A 19,033-nucleotide genomic window follows, 5' to 3' on the forward strand; every position below is an offset into this window, starting at 1 on the left:
GGGGAAGAGTAGGGCACACGACATTCTTACTGTTGGGGAAGGGCCGGGAAAGGCCAAGAGACGGGTTACCGTGACACAACTCTTTATCTGATTCTGTGGGTGGCTCTGAAAAGAGCCGTTTTTTGAGAGTTCTCTGGGGGGGGGGGGGAAGGGTTCGTAGAGACGCGGGCCGGTGCCAGCAGCCGCCTCACTTGCCCTTCGCCTTATGGTGGCTCTCCGTCTTCTTGGGCAGCAGCACGGCCTGGATGTTGGGCAGGACGCCGCCCTGCGCGATCGTCACTTTGCCCAGCAGCTTGTTGAGTTCTTCGTCGTTGCGGATGGCCAGCTGCAGGTGGCGCGGGATGATGCGGGTCTTCTTGTTGTCGCGGGCCGCGTTGCCCGCCAGCTCCAGGATCTCGGCGGTCAGGTACTCCAGCACCGCCGCCATGTATACCGGCGCGCCGGCGCCCACGCGCTCCGCGTAGTTGCCCTTGCGCAGCAGCCGGTGCACGCGACCCACTGGGAACTGCAGCCCGGCGCGGGACGACCGCGACTTGGCCTTGGCGCGGGCCTTGCCTCCTTGCTTGCCACGGCCGGACATCACGAGAGCGCAAACAGACGGACGGTCACAACCAGGAAACTGTGCGCCAACGCCGACGCCTCACCCTTTTATAGACAGACACCCGATTGTCCGCCCGACGCTCTCATTGGCCCACACGCGTCCTGGCGCCGCGGCCAATAGGAGCGCAGAGACAGAATCCTCTCATTTACATAAGCCCGGCTCCCTGGCCCCAGCGTCGCCTTGGAACGCGCGAATCACGACGCGCGTGCTCGGCGGCCTCATTTGCGTGCGGCCGTTGTTGCGACACTCAGCGGGTCGCCCGGCCTGCTCGCGCTCTCTGCTGGTCTGGAATTGGCCCCATGAGGGCCGGCAGCACGCGTAAACGCGGCTACTGGGAGTGGTGTGCCAGGTTTAGGTTAGCGACCCAGGCTGTGAGATTTTCCTCAGCGGCATGTTTGTGCGCCTACCGGGCGAGGCGTCGCAGCAGAGTCAGGCGGCCTCTGCCTTTTACTGTGCGGAACCACCCGCCCATGAGAGAGATGCTGTATTTTGGTTTGGGTTTTTTCTTTTTCTCCTCCTTCCTCCCATTTATGTTAGAAATCATTTCTACTGGAGTTACATGTGTGCCCTTGAGTGAGAAGTTTGGAGAGGTATCTGTAAACTTTGCGGGGGAGTGACATTAAATTTATCCTAATATATTGTCAGAATGGAGGAAAGTATTAGTCCTTTTATTAAAGTATCAGCATAGGGGGCGTCTGTGAAGTAACTTGTCTTTAGGGTCTAAAATTGCTTTTAAAACACGCCAAATTTAAATCTTTGGTTACTTTTTAGTTGCAGCTTTCGGTTTACACACCTTGACTAAACTTTCAGGTCACAAGATTTAAGACGTAGTTTCTCACCGCTTGTTAAAGATTGAAGTCTTTTATTGGCGTTGATTGTATCCTATGTCGTGGTTTGGCATATCCTGGGATGTAGGTCGATGGTACAGCACTTTCCTAGTTATGGATGAAGTCTTAAGCACCACACAAGAAATTCAGCCAGAATTGTTGAATTGCTTACCCACACAAATATTGTTCCTTGTTCTCTGTTTGCCTTAGTTTCGGTTTTGCCAGCGGTCCGCTTCTCTGCAGTGTCTCCCACCGGCCTCTGCTGCTCTTCAGAGTCAGCTCTGCCTTCTGCTTTGGCCCCTGTCACATTGCTGCTTCCATGGTGTCATTGCACTTCTCCCACAGAGTCCCTACCTGTAGATCGGGGCCCAGGTTACCTTGGGTATTTCTGCTCCAAGTAACCACATGCTTATAACAATTCAATAGAAAGATTCACTTGAGCCAGGCTCTTGTATAATTAACTCCCAGGGAATTTCCTAAACAAGTATCTACCCACGGGCATAGAAGTGCTGTATAGAAGGTGGTTTGACTCCCCACGGTGCTAACAAACCTTGTCCCTAAAGAAGCAGGCTGTTCTGAAAAAATAAACAGGGTAACTGACAGCAGACTGAAAGTCTGGCATCTCTCCTTTTGGCTAAAGGCAGAGATAAGTCATTGTCTTACCTTTCTCTTGTATCATGAGGGCCATTATCCATGAAGTCAATGCCACAGCCTAGAGTTAGAATTGAGAGACAGAGTGATGCCTTCCCATATGACAGCAAATGGACTTCCCACCTTACAGGATCAAACCATAGCACTAACCAAGGAGACCAAGCATCTATCTACTAGGATTCCTTAATTTTACTAACATCTTGCCTAGCCAGGTTTCTCCTCTACTTAAGGCTTAAAGCTCTGTCGATATCTGAAGATAGACTTGGGGGTTGCTGGACCTGTATGTCTTCCTCTCTCCAATATAGCTTCTTGACTAAATCTCTACTCGGATTTTTTCTTTCATTGGGATGAGTGGTTGAGTCTTACCTTAGGGGGTCTACAGCCCAAGCTGTTACCCTCAAACCTTTGGCTATGTGTTCACGGTTGCATACTATAAGGACACTGGCATAGGTTTACAAGTTTTGGCTTTGTGGAACAGGGCTGAAGTGAAAGGCTGTGTTGACAGTACTGATATCATTGTCCTATTAGGTGAAGGAACAAACCTTGGAAATAAGTTGATAACTATATATAGGAAAATACCTTGGAATGGGGAGAATGCATTTGGAGGGGAGACCCTAGAAAAATTCTGAAGAAGCAGTCAGTGGCAGAACGTGGAGGCTCAGGTGGCCATTTACACAGTGAAATGTGGCAGCTCCAGTTGCATTCAGATTTCTGCAGCTCTTGAAACTGCATTTATTTTAGCAAGTACACTTAATTCTTGCACTTTAGCCAAAATCCACATCTTTCACCTAATATATCAAGTGTCAGTGAAAGTCAGTATGCCTTCATTAGATATGTTTAGCATATTTAGAATGTATAAATGTGTGCTTTGAACCATAGCTTAGTAAATGTGACATTGCATCATAGTGTGTTTTACCGAATATAACTCCTATATTATAACAATTTTTATTTTATTTTGTCTGTGTGTGTCGTGGGGGCTGGTTTTGGTTTTGTTTGTTTTCCAGGCAAACACTCTTGAAAAGAGTGCTAGTTAGCAAACGTAGTTTTGAAATAGATGTTGTGATGGTTGTTCTTCGTTGTCAACTTGACTACATCTGGAATTAGTTAAAACTCAAGGGACTGTGAATACCTCTGAGGCGTTTTCTTAATTAAATCATTTGAAGTGGGTAGATCCATGTTAAATCCGGCCACACTTCTTGAGGGCAGCCTATATGAAGGACATGCTCCTTGCCTGCTTGTTCACATCTCACTAGCAAGTTCATTTCTTCAGTGGCATTAGAGCCTCCTTCAGGATTCTGGGTCTGTGTGCATGCCTGCTACTACTTTTTTAAAACCTTTTTGACTATCTCTGACCAGGGCTTTGGGAATTATTATTATTTTTTTGGTTCTTTTTTTTCGGAGCTGGGGACCGAACCCAGGGCCTAGCGCTTCCTAGGTAAGCGCTCTACCACTGAGCTAAATCCCCAGCCCTGCTTTGGGAATTATATTTGGGGTTTGTTCAGAAGTTAATCCAGGATAATCTCTCAGAATTGAATAGACAAGTAAGTCCCTTTCCTCATTTATGTACTGATGGGTTAAAAAAAAAATTATACTACACATAACCTACCAGAGCCACCAACTTGAGCTGTATCCACACAAAAGATGTGTTGATGTTATCTTAGTTAGGGTTTCTAGTTCTTCAGCAAAAACAGCATGACCAAAAAGCAAATTAGGGAGGAAAAGGTTTATTTGACTTACATTTCCAGATCATTGGAGGAAGACAGGACAGGCCCTCAAGCAGAGTTGGAACTTGGAGACAGGAGCTGATTCAGAGGCCATGGAGAAGTGCTGCTGCTTACTGGCTTGCTCAGTCTGCACTCTTATAGAACCCAGGACTCCAGCCCAGGGATGGTACAACCCACAATGGGCTGGGCCCTCCCCCATCAATTGCTACTTGAAGAAAATACCTTACAGTTGGATCTGAGGGACACAGTTCTTCAACTGAAGCTTCTCTGTGATGACTCTAGTTTGTGTAAAATTGACAAAACCAGCCAGAAGTGAGGTCAAACCTATATATACCCTCATAGCCTGTTCTCTTAGCCTATGTGACTATGAAAAAACAGCATGGTACCTTACTATGGCAGTCTTATGAATACAACTGCTAAAAATCCTAATTATTGTAATGGTTGGTTGGGTTTGTGTGTGAACTTGACACAAGCTGGAGTTACCAGAGAAAGGAGCCTTCCTTGAGATCCAGCTGTGAGGCATTTTCTCAATTAGTGATCAACGGGGGAAGGCCTTTGTGGGTGGTGCCATCCCTGGGCTCATAGTCCTGGGTTCTATAAGAAAGCAAGTTGAGCAAGCCAGAAGAAGCAAGCCAGTAAGCAGCATTCCTTCATGGCTTCTTTTTTTTTTTTTTTTTTTTTTTCTTCTTTTTTTCGGAGCTGGGGACCGAACCCAGGGCCTTGTGCTTGCTAGGCAAGCGCTCTACCACTGAGCTAAATCCCCAACCCCTCCTTCATGGCTTCTGCATCCACTCCTGCCTCCAGGTTCCTACCCTGTGTGAGTTCCAGTTCTGACTTCCTTTGGTGATGAGCAGCAATGTGGAAGTGTAAGCTGAATAAACTCTTTCCTCCCCAACTTGCTTCTTGGTCATGATGTTTGTGTAGGAATAGAAACCCTGACTAAGACTATTGAAATTTGTAAAAGAAGTTCAAACTTTTCTGTTGTGGAAATATTAATCTTTGGACCTGATCAAATGATTTTTAATATTTGCAGATTTGGCCCAAATGTGTAGTTGGGAGCCTCTATTTTTCCTTATCAACCTATTTTGACTTGTATAGCATCAGTCCATATAGAAGTTCAAGACTGGAGAGATTGCTCAGGCTATAACTGCACTTGCTGCTCTTGCACTGTATCAGCATTTCTTTAGTTCATGGTTGGCTGACTAGCCTCCAGCTGCAGGGATCCAACTCTTCTGGTCCCTAAGGGCACCAGGAATGCATTGTGATGCACAGACAGATAGGTAAGCACTCACACATATAAAATAATAAATACAAAGGTTCACACTTTTATTTCAGGAAATTATTTCTTGACATCTTTCAAAGTTCAAACTAAGCATGATTATAGCAGACAAACTGCCTTAATTGGGAGTTTAAAGTTAATAGCAAGACCCCAAAGCTAGCTGAACTCAGAATGGATCAATTCTCTTAGTGTGTAATCGTTCATCTCAACTGCCAACTTGACAAACGGATTATTTAGATTTTAATAATTGACTTAGGAATGCCGGGCTACTGTGAACAATAACATGCCCGAGGCAGGGACCTCTGACTGTACAACGTAGAGGAAGTTGAGCACCAGCATGCACTACTTACTACTCTCCGCTCTCTACTGTGAACGCAGTATGTCTCGTTATCTCAAACTCCTGCTGCTGTGACTTCCCTGCCATCATGGCACCTGGACCTATGAGTCAAACTTTCAACTTTCATTATCAGAATATTTATCACAGAAACAGAAAAAGAAACTGGCACCACTCCTGCCAATTATCTTTGTTCACAACAAAGGAACAACCTCATCTTTTTGATGCCAAAAGACTTCTTTCCCCTAAATAACATTCTACACTGTCCCATCTATGTATGCCATTTTGAAATGGTAAGATTGATACAGATGTCTGAAAGGGACTGGAATGATTTTAAAATCAGTAAGGTCAACCCTTAGTGTGTGCGCCTTGGAGAGGAAAGTGCTTCCTGAGACATGAAGTACTAATACAGAAATAGAATTAGAAAAGTCAATGCTATAACATTCTTTAGAGGAATAAGACATACCAAATTATATTTCAAGACAAATACATGAGGATCAATAGCATACTTTAGGATGATACAATATCATTTCTGTGTTCTGCTTTCAGTCAGTCCATAAATGCAGGATCATGTAGTCTTTGCTGAACCCTTGATCCATCTCTCAAATTTGTGATTCCACACATGAACATGAACATCAAACTATTAAATTTAATCAGAATGCTTGCCCTACCTTTGTCTTCTGACCTTAAATTGCTTCTCTGTGCTCCATTCTAATAACACTGCCTACCCAGATTCAACCCAAAATCCTGGTGGTTACACTCTTACCTATTCCTGCACAGACTTAGAATTCTATCTCCACAATATGTTACAATGTAAAATACAAGAACAATGTGACCATGCTACTGTGTAACAATATACCTGTTTCTAGTGCTAAACTCCCACTCTGTCTAATCTGTGATTCTTAATGCCACACATTAGAATCGCTCACAAAGCCTATCACACATTTCAGAGATTAAAAAATGCTGGATGTATTTCTCCGGTTATGACTGATGAGATACTAAAATACTGCCAGTCTACACCCAAACACCGTGGAAGGCTCCTAAACAGAGCTTCTGAGTAGCTATCATAGGTCAAATCGACAAAAGCAGCAGCAGTTTAATTCTTATTTCGATTACTGTATACAAATCTAAGTTAAAAAAAAAAAAAAGCAATTTGAGTAAACTCCCCGCAAACTGTATCTGGTCTTTTCAAGCACTCCCAGGTGTGGATGGATTGAGAAATTTTGTTGCCGTTGTATGGAAATAACATTTAAATGTAACGAATTTAAGTGAGGCTCCTACGGGTAAACGTTTAAAATGTAACAAGTAGGTTTTACACTGTTTCAAGTAGAAGGAAAAAGAGGATATCGGAATTACTCTTTACTTCCTAGGTATCAAAAACGCAGTTTCCAGCATTCCTAAAAGGAAAACCTTCTCATACACAAGGAGGTTCTTAACTCAGGCCTTCTTGGAGGCAAGGCACATTTCGCCAGCTTCCTGACCAGCAGAGAGCGCGAGCAGGCCGGGCGACCCGCTGAGTGTCGCAACAACGGCCGCACGCAAATGAGGCCGCCGAGCACGCGCGTCGTGATTCGCGCGTTCCAAGGCGACGCTGGGGCCAGGGAGCCGGGCTTATGTAAATGAGAGGATTCTGTCTCTGCGCTCCTATTGGCCGCGGCGCCAGGACGCGTGTGGGCCAATGAGAGCGTCGGGCGGACAATCGGGTGTCTGTCTATAAAAGGGTGAGGCGTCGGCGTTGGCGCACAGTTTCCTGGTTGTGACCGTCCGTCTGTTTGCGCTCTCGTGATGTCCGGCCGTGGCAAGCAAGGAGGCAAGGCCCGCGCCAAGGCCAAGTCGCGGTCGTCCCGCGCCGGGCTGCAGTTCCCAGTGGGTCGCGTGCACCGGCTGCTGCGCAAGGGCAACTACGCGGAGCGCGTGGGCGCCGGCGCGCCGGTATACATGGCGGCGGTGCTGGAGTACCTGACCGCCGAGATCCTGGAGCTGGCGGGCAACGCGGCCCGCGACAACAAGAAGACCCGCATCATCCCGCGCCACCTGCAGCTGGCCATCCGCAACGACGAAGAACTCAACAAGCTGCTGGGCAAAGTGACGATCGCGCAGGGCGGCGTCCTGCCCAACATCCAGGCCGTGCTGCTGCCCAAGAAGACGGAGAGCCACCATAAGGCGAAGGGCAAGTGAGGCGGCTGCTGGCACCGGCCCGCGTCTCTACGAACCCTTCCCCCCCCCCCAGAGAACTCTCAAAAAACGGCTCTTTTCAGAGCCACCCACAGAATCAGATAAAGAGTTGTGTCACGGTAACCCGTCTCTTGGCCTTTCCCGGCCCTTCCCCAACAGTAAGAATGTCGTGTGCCCTACTCTTCCCCTGGGTCCCTCTGGTAGTGCCTGTTGCTGTTCTTTGGTATCCTTCCTCGGCGGAGTGGAGGCAGCGACCTCACCGACTGTCCCAAGCATTTAGCGCTTAGCGCCGTCTATAACCCTGCTACTATCCCCGTCCCCCTCCACTGTATCGCTCACTCAGCACCCCGCCACCAACCTACTCTTCCTGACCGAAGGCCTCTCCCTTCCCAGGACCGGAACTCGACTAGGTCTAGGCCAGTCCCGATATAAGTCGCAGTCAGCCGCCCCTCTTCCCCCACCCCCCTCGTTCTTCGGGCCAAGTCTAGGACGTGTCCCTCGAGGATAGGGCGCGGCCAGCTCTAGGAATCATGGGGACCTGGGTACCGGGCTGGGGCTGGGGCTGGGGCTGGGCCTGGGCCTGGGAAACATTAGCTGAGTAGCTGAGTTCTGCCCTGGGACTTTGGACGGCGAGCGGGGTCGCGCGAGCCTCCCTCGGGCAGCGCTGGGACCCGCCCTCTAAGGGCAGCTACCAGACCGGGCTCCACCCTCGCAGAACCTTGGCGAGTCAGCCAGCCGCGGGGCTGGACAAGGGGGCGGGCGGGGAGGGGGAGTGGCGGGTCCAAGCCAATGGGCGAGGCGGGATGGGTGACGCCCGGGCCAATGACCGGACAGCGCGGGAGTTTCAAGTCGCTGTCTCCGCCCCGCCGTGGTGGGGGGGGAAGACTGGTCCTATAAAGACGGTCGGCTGCGACCTGGGTCTAGTCCCCGTGTGCTCCTCGTCTTGGTGACTTCCGTCTCCGCCATGGCCCGTACGAAGCAGACCGCCCGCAAGTCCACCGGCGGCAAGGCCCCGCGCAAGCAGCTGGCCACCAAGGCCGCCCGCAAGAGCGCCCCGGCCACGGGCGGCGTGAAGAAGCCGCACCGCTACCGGCCCGGCACCGTGGCGCTGCGGGAGATCCGGCGCTACCAGAAGTCGACCGAGCTGCTGATCCGCAAGCTGCCGTTCCAGCGCCTGGTGCGCGAGATCGCGCAGGACTTCAAGACGGACCTGCGCTTCCAGAGCTCGGCCGTCATGGCGCTGCAGGAGGCGAGCGAGGCCTACCTGGTGGGTCTGTTCGAGGACACCAACCTGTGCGCCATCCACGCCAAGCGCGTCACCATCATGCCCAAGGACATCCAGTTGGCCCGTCGCATCCGCGGGGAGCGCGCTTGAGCTCTCTATCTTCTCCCTGTCCCCCACAAAGGCTCTTTTCAGAGCCACACTACACCTTCCCGGAAAGAGCTGTTTGACTTTAGTTTCCTCTGCTCCCCTGTGAGTTACTGTGTAATGAAACTTTTTCTCATGAACACCTTCCTAGGAAAGTTGCAGGATCCCAAGTGTCACAGAAGCCTGTTGGCAAGCAAGACCACTTAGGTTGCTCTTTGCAGTCTAATGTGCTCCACTGCTTACATGTATTAATTCATCTGCTCTTGGGACAATTAGGCGTTCACAGTAACCTTCAAAGGTTTTGCTATTGTCTTGTTTGCGAGTTACTCATGTCCACGATGATAAAACAGGGTTTAAATTTTAGCACTGAATCTTATCTACTATGAGGTGGGTTCAGTTTAGTTAACTAGGGTGATGTACATTTTGTGTGTGTGTGTGTCGGATTCCCTGGGACGAGTCGGGAATGCCATATGCCATGTGAGTAGTGGGAATTGAACTCTAGGCTCAACAAAGATGCTCTTTTCTGAGCCATCATTTCAGCCACAGCAATTATTCTTTAATCCGATAGAAATTGAACACACAGCTCATCTTTGGGGTTTTCCATGGCTTCCTGGATTTACATATTCTCTCTGCTGAACAGATTGCAGCATACAGCACCTGGAAGTGAAGTCTTCACGTTCCATGCAGAACCCTTTTGCAAATTCCCAGAATCCCTCATGCCTCAAGATTCATCTTGAAGTTTTCCCTTTCCCCTCTTTGGGTCCTCCTCTCCTGCACTATCTACCCATCCTCAGCAGGGAGCCAGCAATATTCTTCATAGCATTAACATCCAAGCAGTTCCTGAAACACCACAATGGGCAGGGAATGTTTACTGATGCACCTGATTTCCTCGTCCATCTTTGCTTTAGAATGTGCTGTTGGGTTCAAGGAGCCAGATCTCTTGGAATCTTCGAACATACAGAGCAAGAGTGGCTCTGTGCTGGAATTCTGGCAAGAATTTCTGAGGTCCTTGACGCAGGTCACAAATCAAGGGAGCAGAAAATTGCTGAGAAGCAACGTCTGAGAAGCCCAAGGGGCTCTTTGCTACAGTCACCTCACCTCTGACTTTAGCTTGCTTTGGGTACTAATAACTATGAAGAGAATTCAGCAAGGGATACCCCTCACCTCTCACCCCTCACCTCCTGAGCTCCAGAGGGCTGATAGCAAAAAGAAAGGCCCCTCTTTTTGTATCTCAAAGGATTCAGTCCTGAAGAGATATTTCTTTGGGATGTGGATGGGACCTCCCCAAAGTATCAGCAAGTGAAGTCTAGAGAGTGGCAAAGAGGAGGGAAGGTGGAGAGAAGGGAGTAAGAACCTCATTGCTGTGAATTGGGATAGAAGGCTCATGGAGAGGCAGGACCCACCTCCAGACTCTTAACTGGGCAAGGGACCACAAAAAATGACTGAGATCTCCTTTCTTTGACCTGAATAGAATTGTATCCAGATACCTTGCTGTAAGGATGGAGATAGTTACAATTTACACGACCTGTGTAAAACTTTAACTGTTAGGTCCAGAGTGGACCCCCCCCCCCCAAAATGGCAGTGCTGGTGACAGTGTCCTAATCAGAACTTTGGCCAGTTAAACAGAGTTGTTAGTAGGTAAACAGACCTAAAAGCAGATTTCTATTTGCCAAGAATCTCTTAATTTGGCAAGAACCTCCCTTAATCCACCCCAAGGTCAGCTACCTCAGGCAATAGCATCTGGTTCCCAATCCATCCAGTTTGTATCAGCTCAGAGACTGACCCTGCTGACAGTCATATAAAATCTGCTTGTTTTGCCACCTTTTTGCTCTTCTCTCTGCTCCCCACCCCACCCCACAAGAGATAGTCTTGCAGTTTGGTCCCCAATAAACCTCTCTGCCCCAGGAGTGAGCTGGTATGGTGGTTTCACTGCATCCTTGGTACTAGGGTATCACTAATACCAATAACATCAGCATTCTTATATTTTTGGTTGTGAGCCTAGCCTTTAACGGCTGAGCCATCTCTCCAGCCCAACATCAGCATTCTTATTGCTGTGGGAAATAGCTTTCGGAATCAATTCAAGTGAAGATGGAGTTACTTTGGTTTAAAAGGGGATAGGGAAGCCAGGCATGGTGATGCACACCCTTTATCCTAGCACCCAGGAGACTGCGTCGGGGGTGGGGTGGAGTGTTTGTGCTGGTGTCTCTGAATTTGAGGCCAGCATGAATTACATAGTGAATTCAAACAGTGCCAGGGCAACACAGACCCTGTCTCAAAAAAGGGGGGGGGGGAGGGGTGATACTGTGAGGCAAAGTCAGTGGACTGGGTTGGGGGGAGGCTGATCACATTTTGGCGACAGTCAAGAAACAGCTAGTTGTTGGTGTTCAGCTCACTTTTTTAAAAATTCTGTCTGGGACCCCAGTCCATTGGATGGTACTGCTTACCTCCCCTTCTCGCTTAAGTTTGTCTAAAAACAAACTCACAAACATCTTGGAGGTGTGTCTCCCAGGTTATTCCAAGTTCAGTCAAATTGACAAGGACTCATTTTTAGACCCTGAGAAAAAAGCATTTCCATGACTGTTTGTTTAAGTAAGTTTTATTCACAAGGGACTGGCCAGACGACTGCCTCATCCTAAATTGGGGGTTCAGAGAACAACCCCTCATTGGCTTTTGGGAGGGGTTCCTTTTATGGGGAAGGACTAAGGTTTATAGAAAACAACTGTTGAGATAATTGGCTGTTAGCACCTGGACAGAAGGGGGGGGGGGATTCAGGGTTCACAGCTGCCTGTGGGGTAGAGAACTGGATAGAAAACAGCTGTGGGATAATTAGCCAATTAGAAAGGAGGCAATAGGGGTTGGGGATTTAGCTCAGTGGTAGAGCTAGCAAGCGCAAGGCCCTGGGTTTGGTCCCCAGCTCTGAAAAAAAGAGGAAAAAAAAAAAAGAAAGAAAGAAAGAAAAAGGAGGCAATAAAATAAGTTCAAAAATGCATCATGTGGAAGGGGAGCCATCGAGGTATCTGGAAAGACACAATTTCATAAGGCAAAGGGTAATGAGGTATCTCGGGGTCAGGAGTTTACCAAGGCAAAGAAAGGGCAGGCAAACATGACCTTACAAGTTGAGGGGAGGTTGAAAAACAAGGTTTGCAGTACATTAGGCTTAGCAAGGAGAGACTTATTCTAGAAGCTATGGAGACTTAAACACAGTGTGGATTCTTAACAATAATGTGGGTCCTGCTTCGTTTCACAGAACCACCACAAGTATTATTGTAAATCTTAGTTATAACTAGATTATGAAAAACAATGATAACAAAATAATTGGTGGATAATTTGAAATATGCCAGTTTCTAGACAGGGGAGGACTGTTCCTGTACATGTACTGAACATGTACAGAAACTGTGCGCGCCAATGAAGCCTGGATCTCGTGTTTTGCTTTTCTTTTGTACTGATTCATGGTTTCAGAGAACAACCCATGAGATATTACATGACCTACAGTATATCTTAGTGCAACCTGGAATCAACCATAACCAATTTCGACTGACTTAAAACTACAGCAGAGTATTCATTTCATTGCCTAGTGTGCGTATTCATATATATTCATACAGATATATATTTATATAGATCTAAAAGGGAAACAAACTGTGCAAAGTGCTCAATCCTAGTCTATATCATGAAAAAGACATTTTAAAACAATACTGCTTTTCATTTTCTAAGAGGAAGTTATCATGTGCTAACAGGTTACAATCCTGCAAGAGTTATAATTACATTTTACATTAAATGCTAAAGAGTTTCACAGGTGGTGACAATGGTATAGCGGTTAAAGGTACCTCGGCCAGGCCTGGTGACCTGATTTCTATCCCTCAGCCCATGTGGTAGAATGAATAAAACAACTTCGGCAAGCTGTCCTCTCACCTCCAGTCCTGCACTGGATGTAGCATGTACACAGAGAGAGAGAGAGAAAATAAAATGTATTTTAAGTTACTGATGGCCTCAGTATTAACAGAGAAAATCACCAGGAACATTGTAAAACCGCCACTCATAGAAAAACTGTTTCATTCAGTAGGATAAAAGGAGAGATTGCAGCTGGTGACCATAAGAAATGAGCTCTCATTTCTGGGGGCTTTTAGGCCAAATTCTGAATGCTCACTGGGACTGGTTTTCTTCTGTCAATAGGATAAGAGAATAATGAATGGAAGGTTGATTACAAAAAAGAAATACAAATTATAACATAGGAAGAAATGCTCATACACAATCAGTCACGGGGCTTGAGCGATGCCTCAGCTGTTAAACGTGCTCCTGAAGAGGACCAGAGTTGGGTCCCCAACACCCACACCAAGTGGCTCATAGGCACCTGTGACTCTAGTTCCAGGAGACCTGACACCCTCTTCTAGCCTCCATAGGAAGTGCCCACACCACCCTCACAGACATAATATATTTAATCTTTAAAAAAGATAAAACTAGAAATCAGGCAAAGGCAAGTTAAAACAGTAACGGATGTCACTTAAACTTTGCAAAGTTGAATCATGTCTAGGGATGCCAGGGATGGAGAATGGAGGTGCTTGATGCTGTCACAGCATGTAGAACTAAGGCAGCCATCATGCAAGGCAGCCACTTCTTAAGACAAGTTTACATAGATTCAGAAATTCTGTTCCTGGATATTTATTCAAAAGAAATTCTCATGCAAATTTATCAGAAGGCATGATAAGGGTGCTGAGACACTGGAAACAATGTGGGTACTCCTCACTAGGAGAAAAAAACATAAAAATAAACATAAAAATATAAAATATATTAAGGCCTAGTTAAAATGTAACTCGGTAACTGTCACCTGGCTAGCCTGCCATTGTAAGGGATCTTGCTCATATGTTTCTGGTGTTACTAGGAAACTTTCTAATCCCAAGATTGATTACATATTCTGTTATGTTCTGTGCCCTTGGAAACCAACCATGATAGAAGTCAGTAGAACTGCTTTGTCTAGTTACCCACAATAAGCTTGGACCTGAACTAACCATGCAACAGCACTTCTTGCACTTGTGTATATGCCTTTATGGTATAAGCTGCCCCCTGGCATAGACCCAAACATAAGGAAGATACCTGCACCAATTTAAGAAACTATTTGGAATAAGAAAGACTTCCATTTTGAATGGTGGTCGAGTAAAGTTTAAGTTCCCAAGACCTCCCTGGGGACTGGCATCCTACTTGTCAGAAAGAGACATCCGTGTGGGTAACTGACATCCTGGTGGATGTCAAGTTAAGATATGAATGTTATGAGTCCCATCCTGGTAGACAAGACATAAATATTAGACGAGGCAAGTCCCTACCACAGTTGAATACCCCAACCAATGGGAAGATACGTATAAACAACATGTTCCTAAGGAAATCCCCCATCCCCAGATCCTGACTGATGGAATAACTTGGCACAATGTCGTAAATATCAGGCTTAAAAAGACTATAGGACCTTAACTCGGGGGTCATGGTTTAGTTTTCGAATCTGGACTGTGGCCCTGGTTGGTCAGTCCTGGGGCGTATATTCAATAAACCATCCCTGCCTGACTGAGATTGGTGCTTGTGTGGTTTGTGGGGCAATTTCTGAACCTCAACAAAATATAGATACACTACCTTCTATTTTGGCTACAATGGTAACATGCTTTGTATATTCCCAGTGGTAACGTGTTTTGGACATTCCCAGTGTAACATGTTTTGGACATTCCCAGTGTAACATGTTTTGGACATTCCCAGTGTAACATGTTTTGGACATTCCCAGTGGTAACATGTTTTGGACATTCCCAGTGGTAACATGTTTTGGACATTCCCAGTGGTAACATGTTTTGGACATTCCCAGTGGTAACATGTTTTGGACATTTCCAGTGGTAACATGTTTTGGACATTCCCAGTGGTAACATGTTTTGGACATTCCCAGTGGTAACATGTTTTGGACATTCCCAGTGGTAACATGTTTTGGACATCCCAGTGGTAACATGTTTTGGACATTCCCAGTGGTAACATGTTTTGGACATTCCCAGTGGTAACATGTTTTGGACATTCCCAGTGGTAACATGTTTTGGACATTCCCAGTGGTAACATGTTTTGGACTTAGGTAATTTATTAACAGAAGTGCATCCTTGGCAGTTGCAGAGACTCAGAAGAGCAAGAGCAAGCAGATTTGTGTCTGTCGAGGGCATTTGTCATGGATGGTGCTTTTAAAAGTCCTCAATATGGTGTGAGGAGTGAACAGTCGACTCACTAATCCCACTGATAAGGGCTCCACTCTCATGACTTAATTGTCTCTGGTGCTGGCTAGCTTTTATGCCAACTTGACACAATAGTCATCTGGGAAGATAGGATCTTAATTGAGAAGATGTCTCCATGAGACCAGTCTGTAGGCAAGTCTGGGGGGTGTTTTGTTAATGATTTCCTTGGAGTGCCCAACCAGTTGTAGGTAATGCTATCGCTGGGCAGATTGCCCTTGGTATACCAAAGGATGCCACTGAGAAAGCCCTAGGGGAATGACTACCCAGTAAGCAGTACTCTTCCATGGCCTCTGCTTATTGTGACTCCCTCCCACACTATCCTCGCAGACAGAAATAATATATTTAATCTTTTTAAAAGGTAAAACTAGAAATCAGACAAAGGCAAGTTAAAATAGTAATGATGTCACTTGAAGTCTGCAAAGTTGAAGCATGTCTAGGGATGCCAGGGATGGAGGATGGAGGTGGCTGCCCTATTGGTGTCCCTGCCCTGACTTTCTGGGTGATGGATTATAAGCTGTAAAATGAAATAAACCCTCTCCTTCAGTTGCTTTCAGTCTTGGTGTTTTATTTATTACAGAACCCAACTAAGATACCTTGTAAAGTCCCCCACCCCAATACTATCATATTGGCTAAGAAGTTTTAAAATGCACATTTACTCAGGAATGTGGTGTGGGAAGGAGGTAGAAGATACCATGTTCAGAAAACAACACTTAACAACAAAAAGAAACTCTCCTCAAAAACACAGTTCTGGGCCAAGTGTGGTAGAACCCACTTGTAATCCCAGTGCTCTGGAAACTATGACAAGAGGATTACAAATCCAAGGCCAGCTTGAACCATTCAGGAATACCTTATCTCAAAAAAAAAAAAAAAAAAAAAAAAAAAAGGAATGAGATTAACATTTTAAAATCATATTTTAATAATATAATTTAGGACAAGAAGATATTTTAAATGTAGAATTGCTTTGCACAAGGGTGGGTGGGAGATTAGGAACTAAGTGTAAAGAGAAGAGAAAAAACTAGCTGCTTAAGCAAATGAGACAATCAAGCTGCCGATTGAAGGAGGCCCAGGAGCTTCTGAGGCAGGAGGCCAACCTCAGGCTTCAGGACAACAGCAGATGAGGGTCTGGCAGTGAACAGGGAGCAGCCACAGTGACTAACTGCTGACTCGAAGGCATGCGGAAGCTTGCCCGGACGGGGCTGAGGGAAAGGAAGTAAAGCCGGCTGCGTTACTTAGGTTCTATCGCTGTGACGAATTGCCAGGGCCAAAAGCAAGTTGGGAACCCAGGGCCACCAGCCCAAAGATGGCATCACCCACAATGGGCTGGGCCCTCCCACATCAATCACTAATTAAGAAAATGCCTTACAGGCTTGCCTACAGCCTGATCTTACAGAGGCATTTCCTCTCTGATGACTCTAGCTGTGTCAAGTTAAAATAAAACTAGCCTGCACAGGTAAACCTGATCAAAACCAACTCTGAGCCATGGCCTTTAATTGTTCAGGGCCTGGAGGATTAGCTTCAGATGAGCTCAGGCTGTGCTGAAGCACACAGTGAAAGCTCCAGGACAGGCCTTGGGGACATTTGTGCCACCAAAGTGTCTGGTGACAGGCAATTAGAGACATTTACCCTAAAACCAAAGGGAAAACCAAAACGGACAATAAACCTCACTTTTGGTTTCTCTCTCTTTCTTTCTTTCTCCAGAAAAGAGCTTTCTCTTTGTGTAGCCTTGGCTGTCTTGGATCTTGCTGTGTAGACCAGGCTGTCTCAAATTCAGAATTCCACCCACTTCGGGCTCCAAGTGCTGGGATTATAAGCCTGGGCCACCACCACCCAGCAATTTCATGGCCTCAGCCTTGGTTTTGCATAGATTGTATTTGCTCTCTAAAGTATTCCTACTGGAAAGGAAGGCACTTTCAACAACACTAAATGACCAAACCAGCTTAGTCAGTCAACAGGTTCTCCGGAGCAGGAGTGAGAATTAAAAAGAAAAAAGACAATTAAACAACTTTGTAGCATGACCCCAGCCAGTTCTGAAGCTAAGGCAGGCTTATTTTTTCCCAATCTGCTTTTATACCATTTTAATTACATGCAAGTAAATAGGTCAGTTCTAGGTTAAGGTAACAAGCAAGACAATAAACACAAATAGTCAGGGGACAAACAAGGCAATACACAAAGTCCTGTGATCACTCTTTCTAGGGGCTTATCAGGATGAACATGCTATCTGGGCCTCCTTTCCTGTCCTAGCCCAAAGCCTACTTCTTTGTTCTAACCTAAAATCAGATTCCTTTCTGAGCTTACTTCCTTGTTCTGGCCCATTGTCAAATTCCTGCCAAGGGGCCCCAAAAGCTCTCCACAACTAAAGATGAAGGAGTTTAACTGGACAAAACTAGATTTTCATGGCTGCCCTCATCAGACTATCAATCATCTTATCCCTGGAGAAAATTCATTCATGCACATTGTAAGGAAATCAAACAATTCAGAAATAATCAAGAAAACTAGCAAAACCAGCACCTATAAATCATTGTTAAATTTTTGTGACCATTCCTAATAATTCTCTGGTTATCCACACAAATGTGTACTAGCCACAGTTTGTTTAAATGTCAGCTCTGATCCTTTGGCTCAAGTAGAAAAAAAAATATGTTAATAGCGACAATAAAGTAGAGGGTTTTGTGGGAGGAGAAAGATGACGCAAACGTGCCTGGCCTGGGTATTCATGAGGCTGCTGCAGCCAGCCAGGGAGAGAGCCTAGGGAGGAAAAGTCAGACTTCTAACTGGTTTTCAGGGAAATGTGTGTGACTGGGGGAGGGGAGCACTCTAATGCCATTGTATTAGAAGCAGAACCATAGAATAGACCCACAATCCTTTGTATTTATTTCCAGTAGAAGTTCTGAATCTACTCTAGAGATGAAAAGGAGAGAAGTTAGGGTCTGCCTTCTTGAAGAACATTCAGGGTTGGAAATGAAAGAAAACTATGTTTGCTAGCAAGCCAAAAAAAAAAAAAAAAAAAGCGATTACATCTTACATTCTTCCCTGTTAACAGATGGCTCAACGGGGTTTTATGGTCCTCCCTGTTACAGATGGCTGAGATGATAAAGAAATGCATTAGTGCACAGGGAAGTGCGTATTCTCAAGTTTGATCTTCACAGACTCACCATAGCTAGATGATCAGGTCATGCTATAGCACAGCACTAGTGAGACTGACAAGGTGTGGGCAAAGGCCACCATCGAGATCATCGGAAAGACTCTCTCTGGAAAGATCTATCAAGGTGTCACCATCCGGGTACTGTAGTACACTGCCTTTCATCTCAGCACTCCGGAGCCAGTGCCAGTTGGATCTCTGAGTTCAAGGCCAGCCTGGTGCATCCAGAGTTCCAGCCCAGGATATATACTGAGACCCTCTCTCAAATAAAACAAAACAAAAGCTGTAATAATGCTGTAAAGGCTGGACATTGGAAAAACTTAGGGAGAAAGGAAAACATACGCATTGATTATTAAATTCAGTTCTGTGCTATAAAAAGCACAAAGTAAGATTTAATAAAACGAGCCTTTGCCTTTGTAATTTCTACGTCCTCTACGTCTGCCTCAAATGCTTGACAAATAAAAGCGTCTGTGTCTCTTCCCATTGATATTTTTTACTTAACTGTAGGACTGTGGACCTGCGTTCTTTTCCATCAAATAAACCAAAATAGAATCTTATTGCAAGCAGGGTGAAACTTATTTCGTTTAAAGGAAAACTAGGGTAGGGGTCCTGATTTAGTGATGGAGAACTTGCTGTGGTATGATTGCCTAGGATGTGCTGCCTGGTACCATCACCATAACAACAAGAGCATT

General features: G+C 46.0%; 2 protein-coding genes across 2 annotated transcripts; one reads left to right on the forward strand and one right to left on the reverse strand.

Annotated features, from left to right (window-relative positions):
* Nucleotides 1-68: 68 nt before the first annotated feature.
* On the reverse strand, nt 69-652 carry Hist2h2aa2 (histone cluster 2 H2A family member A2). The gene has a single exon (NM_001408867.1). The coding sequence runs from the start codon at nt 578-580 to the stop codon at nt 188-190; it is 393 nt and encodes a 130-aa protein (NP_001395796.1). The 5' UTR covers nt 581-652; the 3' UTR covers nt 69-187.
* A 6,506-nt stretch (nt 653-7,158) lies between these two features.
* On the forward strand, nt 7,159-7,753 carry H2ac18 (H2A clustered histone 18). Its single transcript, NM_001315493.3, has one exon. The coding sequence runs from the start codon at nt 7,202-7,204 to the stop codon at nt 7,592-7,594; it is 393 nt and encodes a 130-aa protein (NP_001302422.1). The 5' UTR covers nt 7,159-7,201; the 3' UTR covers nt 7,595-7,753.
* Nucleotides 7,754-19,033: the final 11,280 nt, after the last annotated feature.

This window comes from Rattus norvegicus, chromosome 2 (assembly GCF_036323735.1).
Source record: "Rattus norvegicus strain BN/NHsdMcwi chromosome 2, GRCr8, whole genome shotgun sequence".
Classification (NCBI taxonomy): Eukaryota; Metazoa; Chordata; class Mammalia; order Rodentia; family Muridae; genus Rattus; species Rattus norvegicus.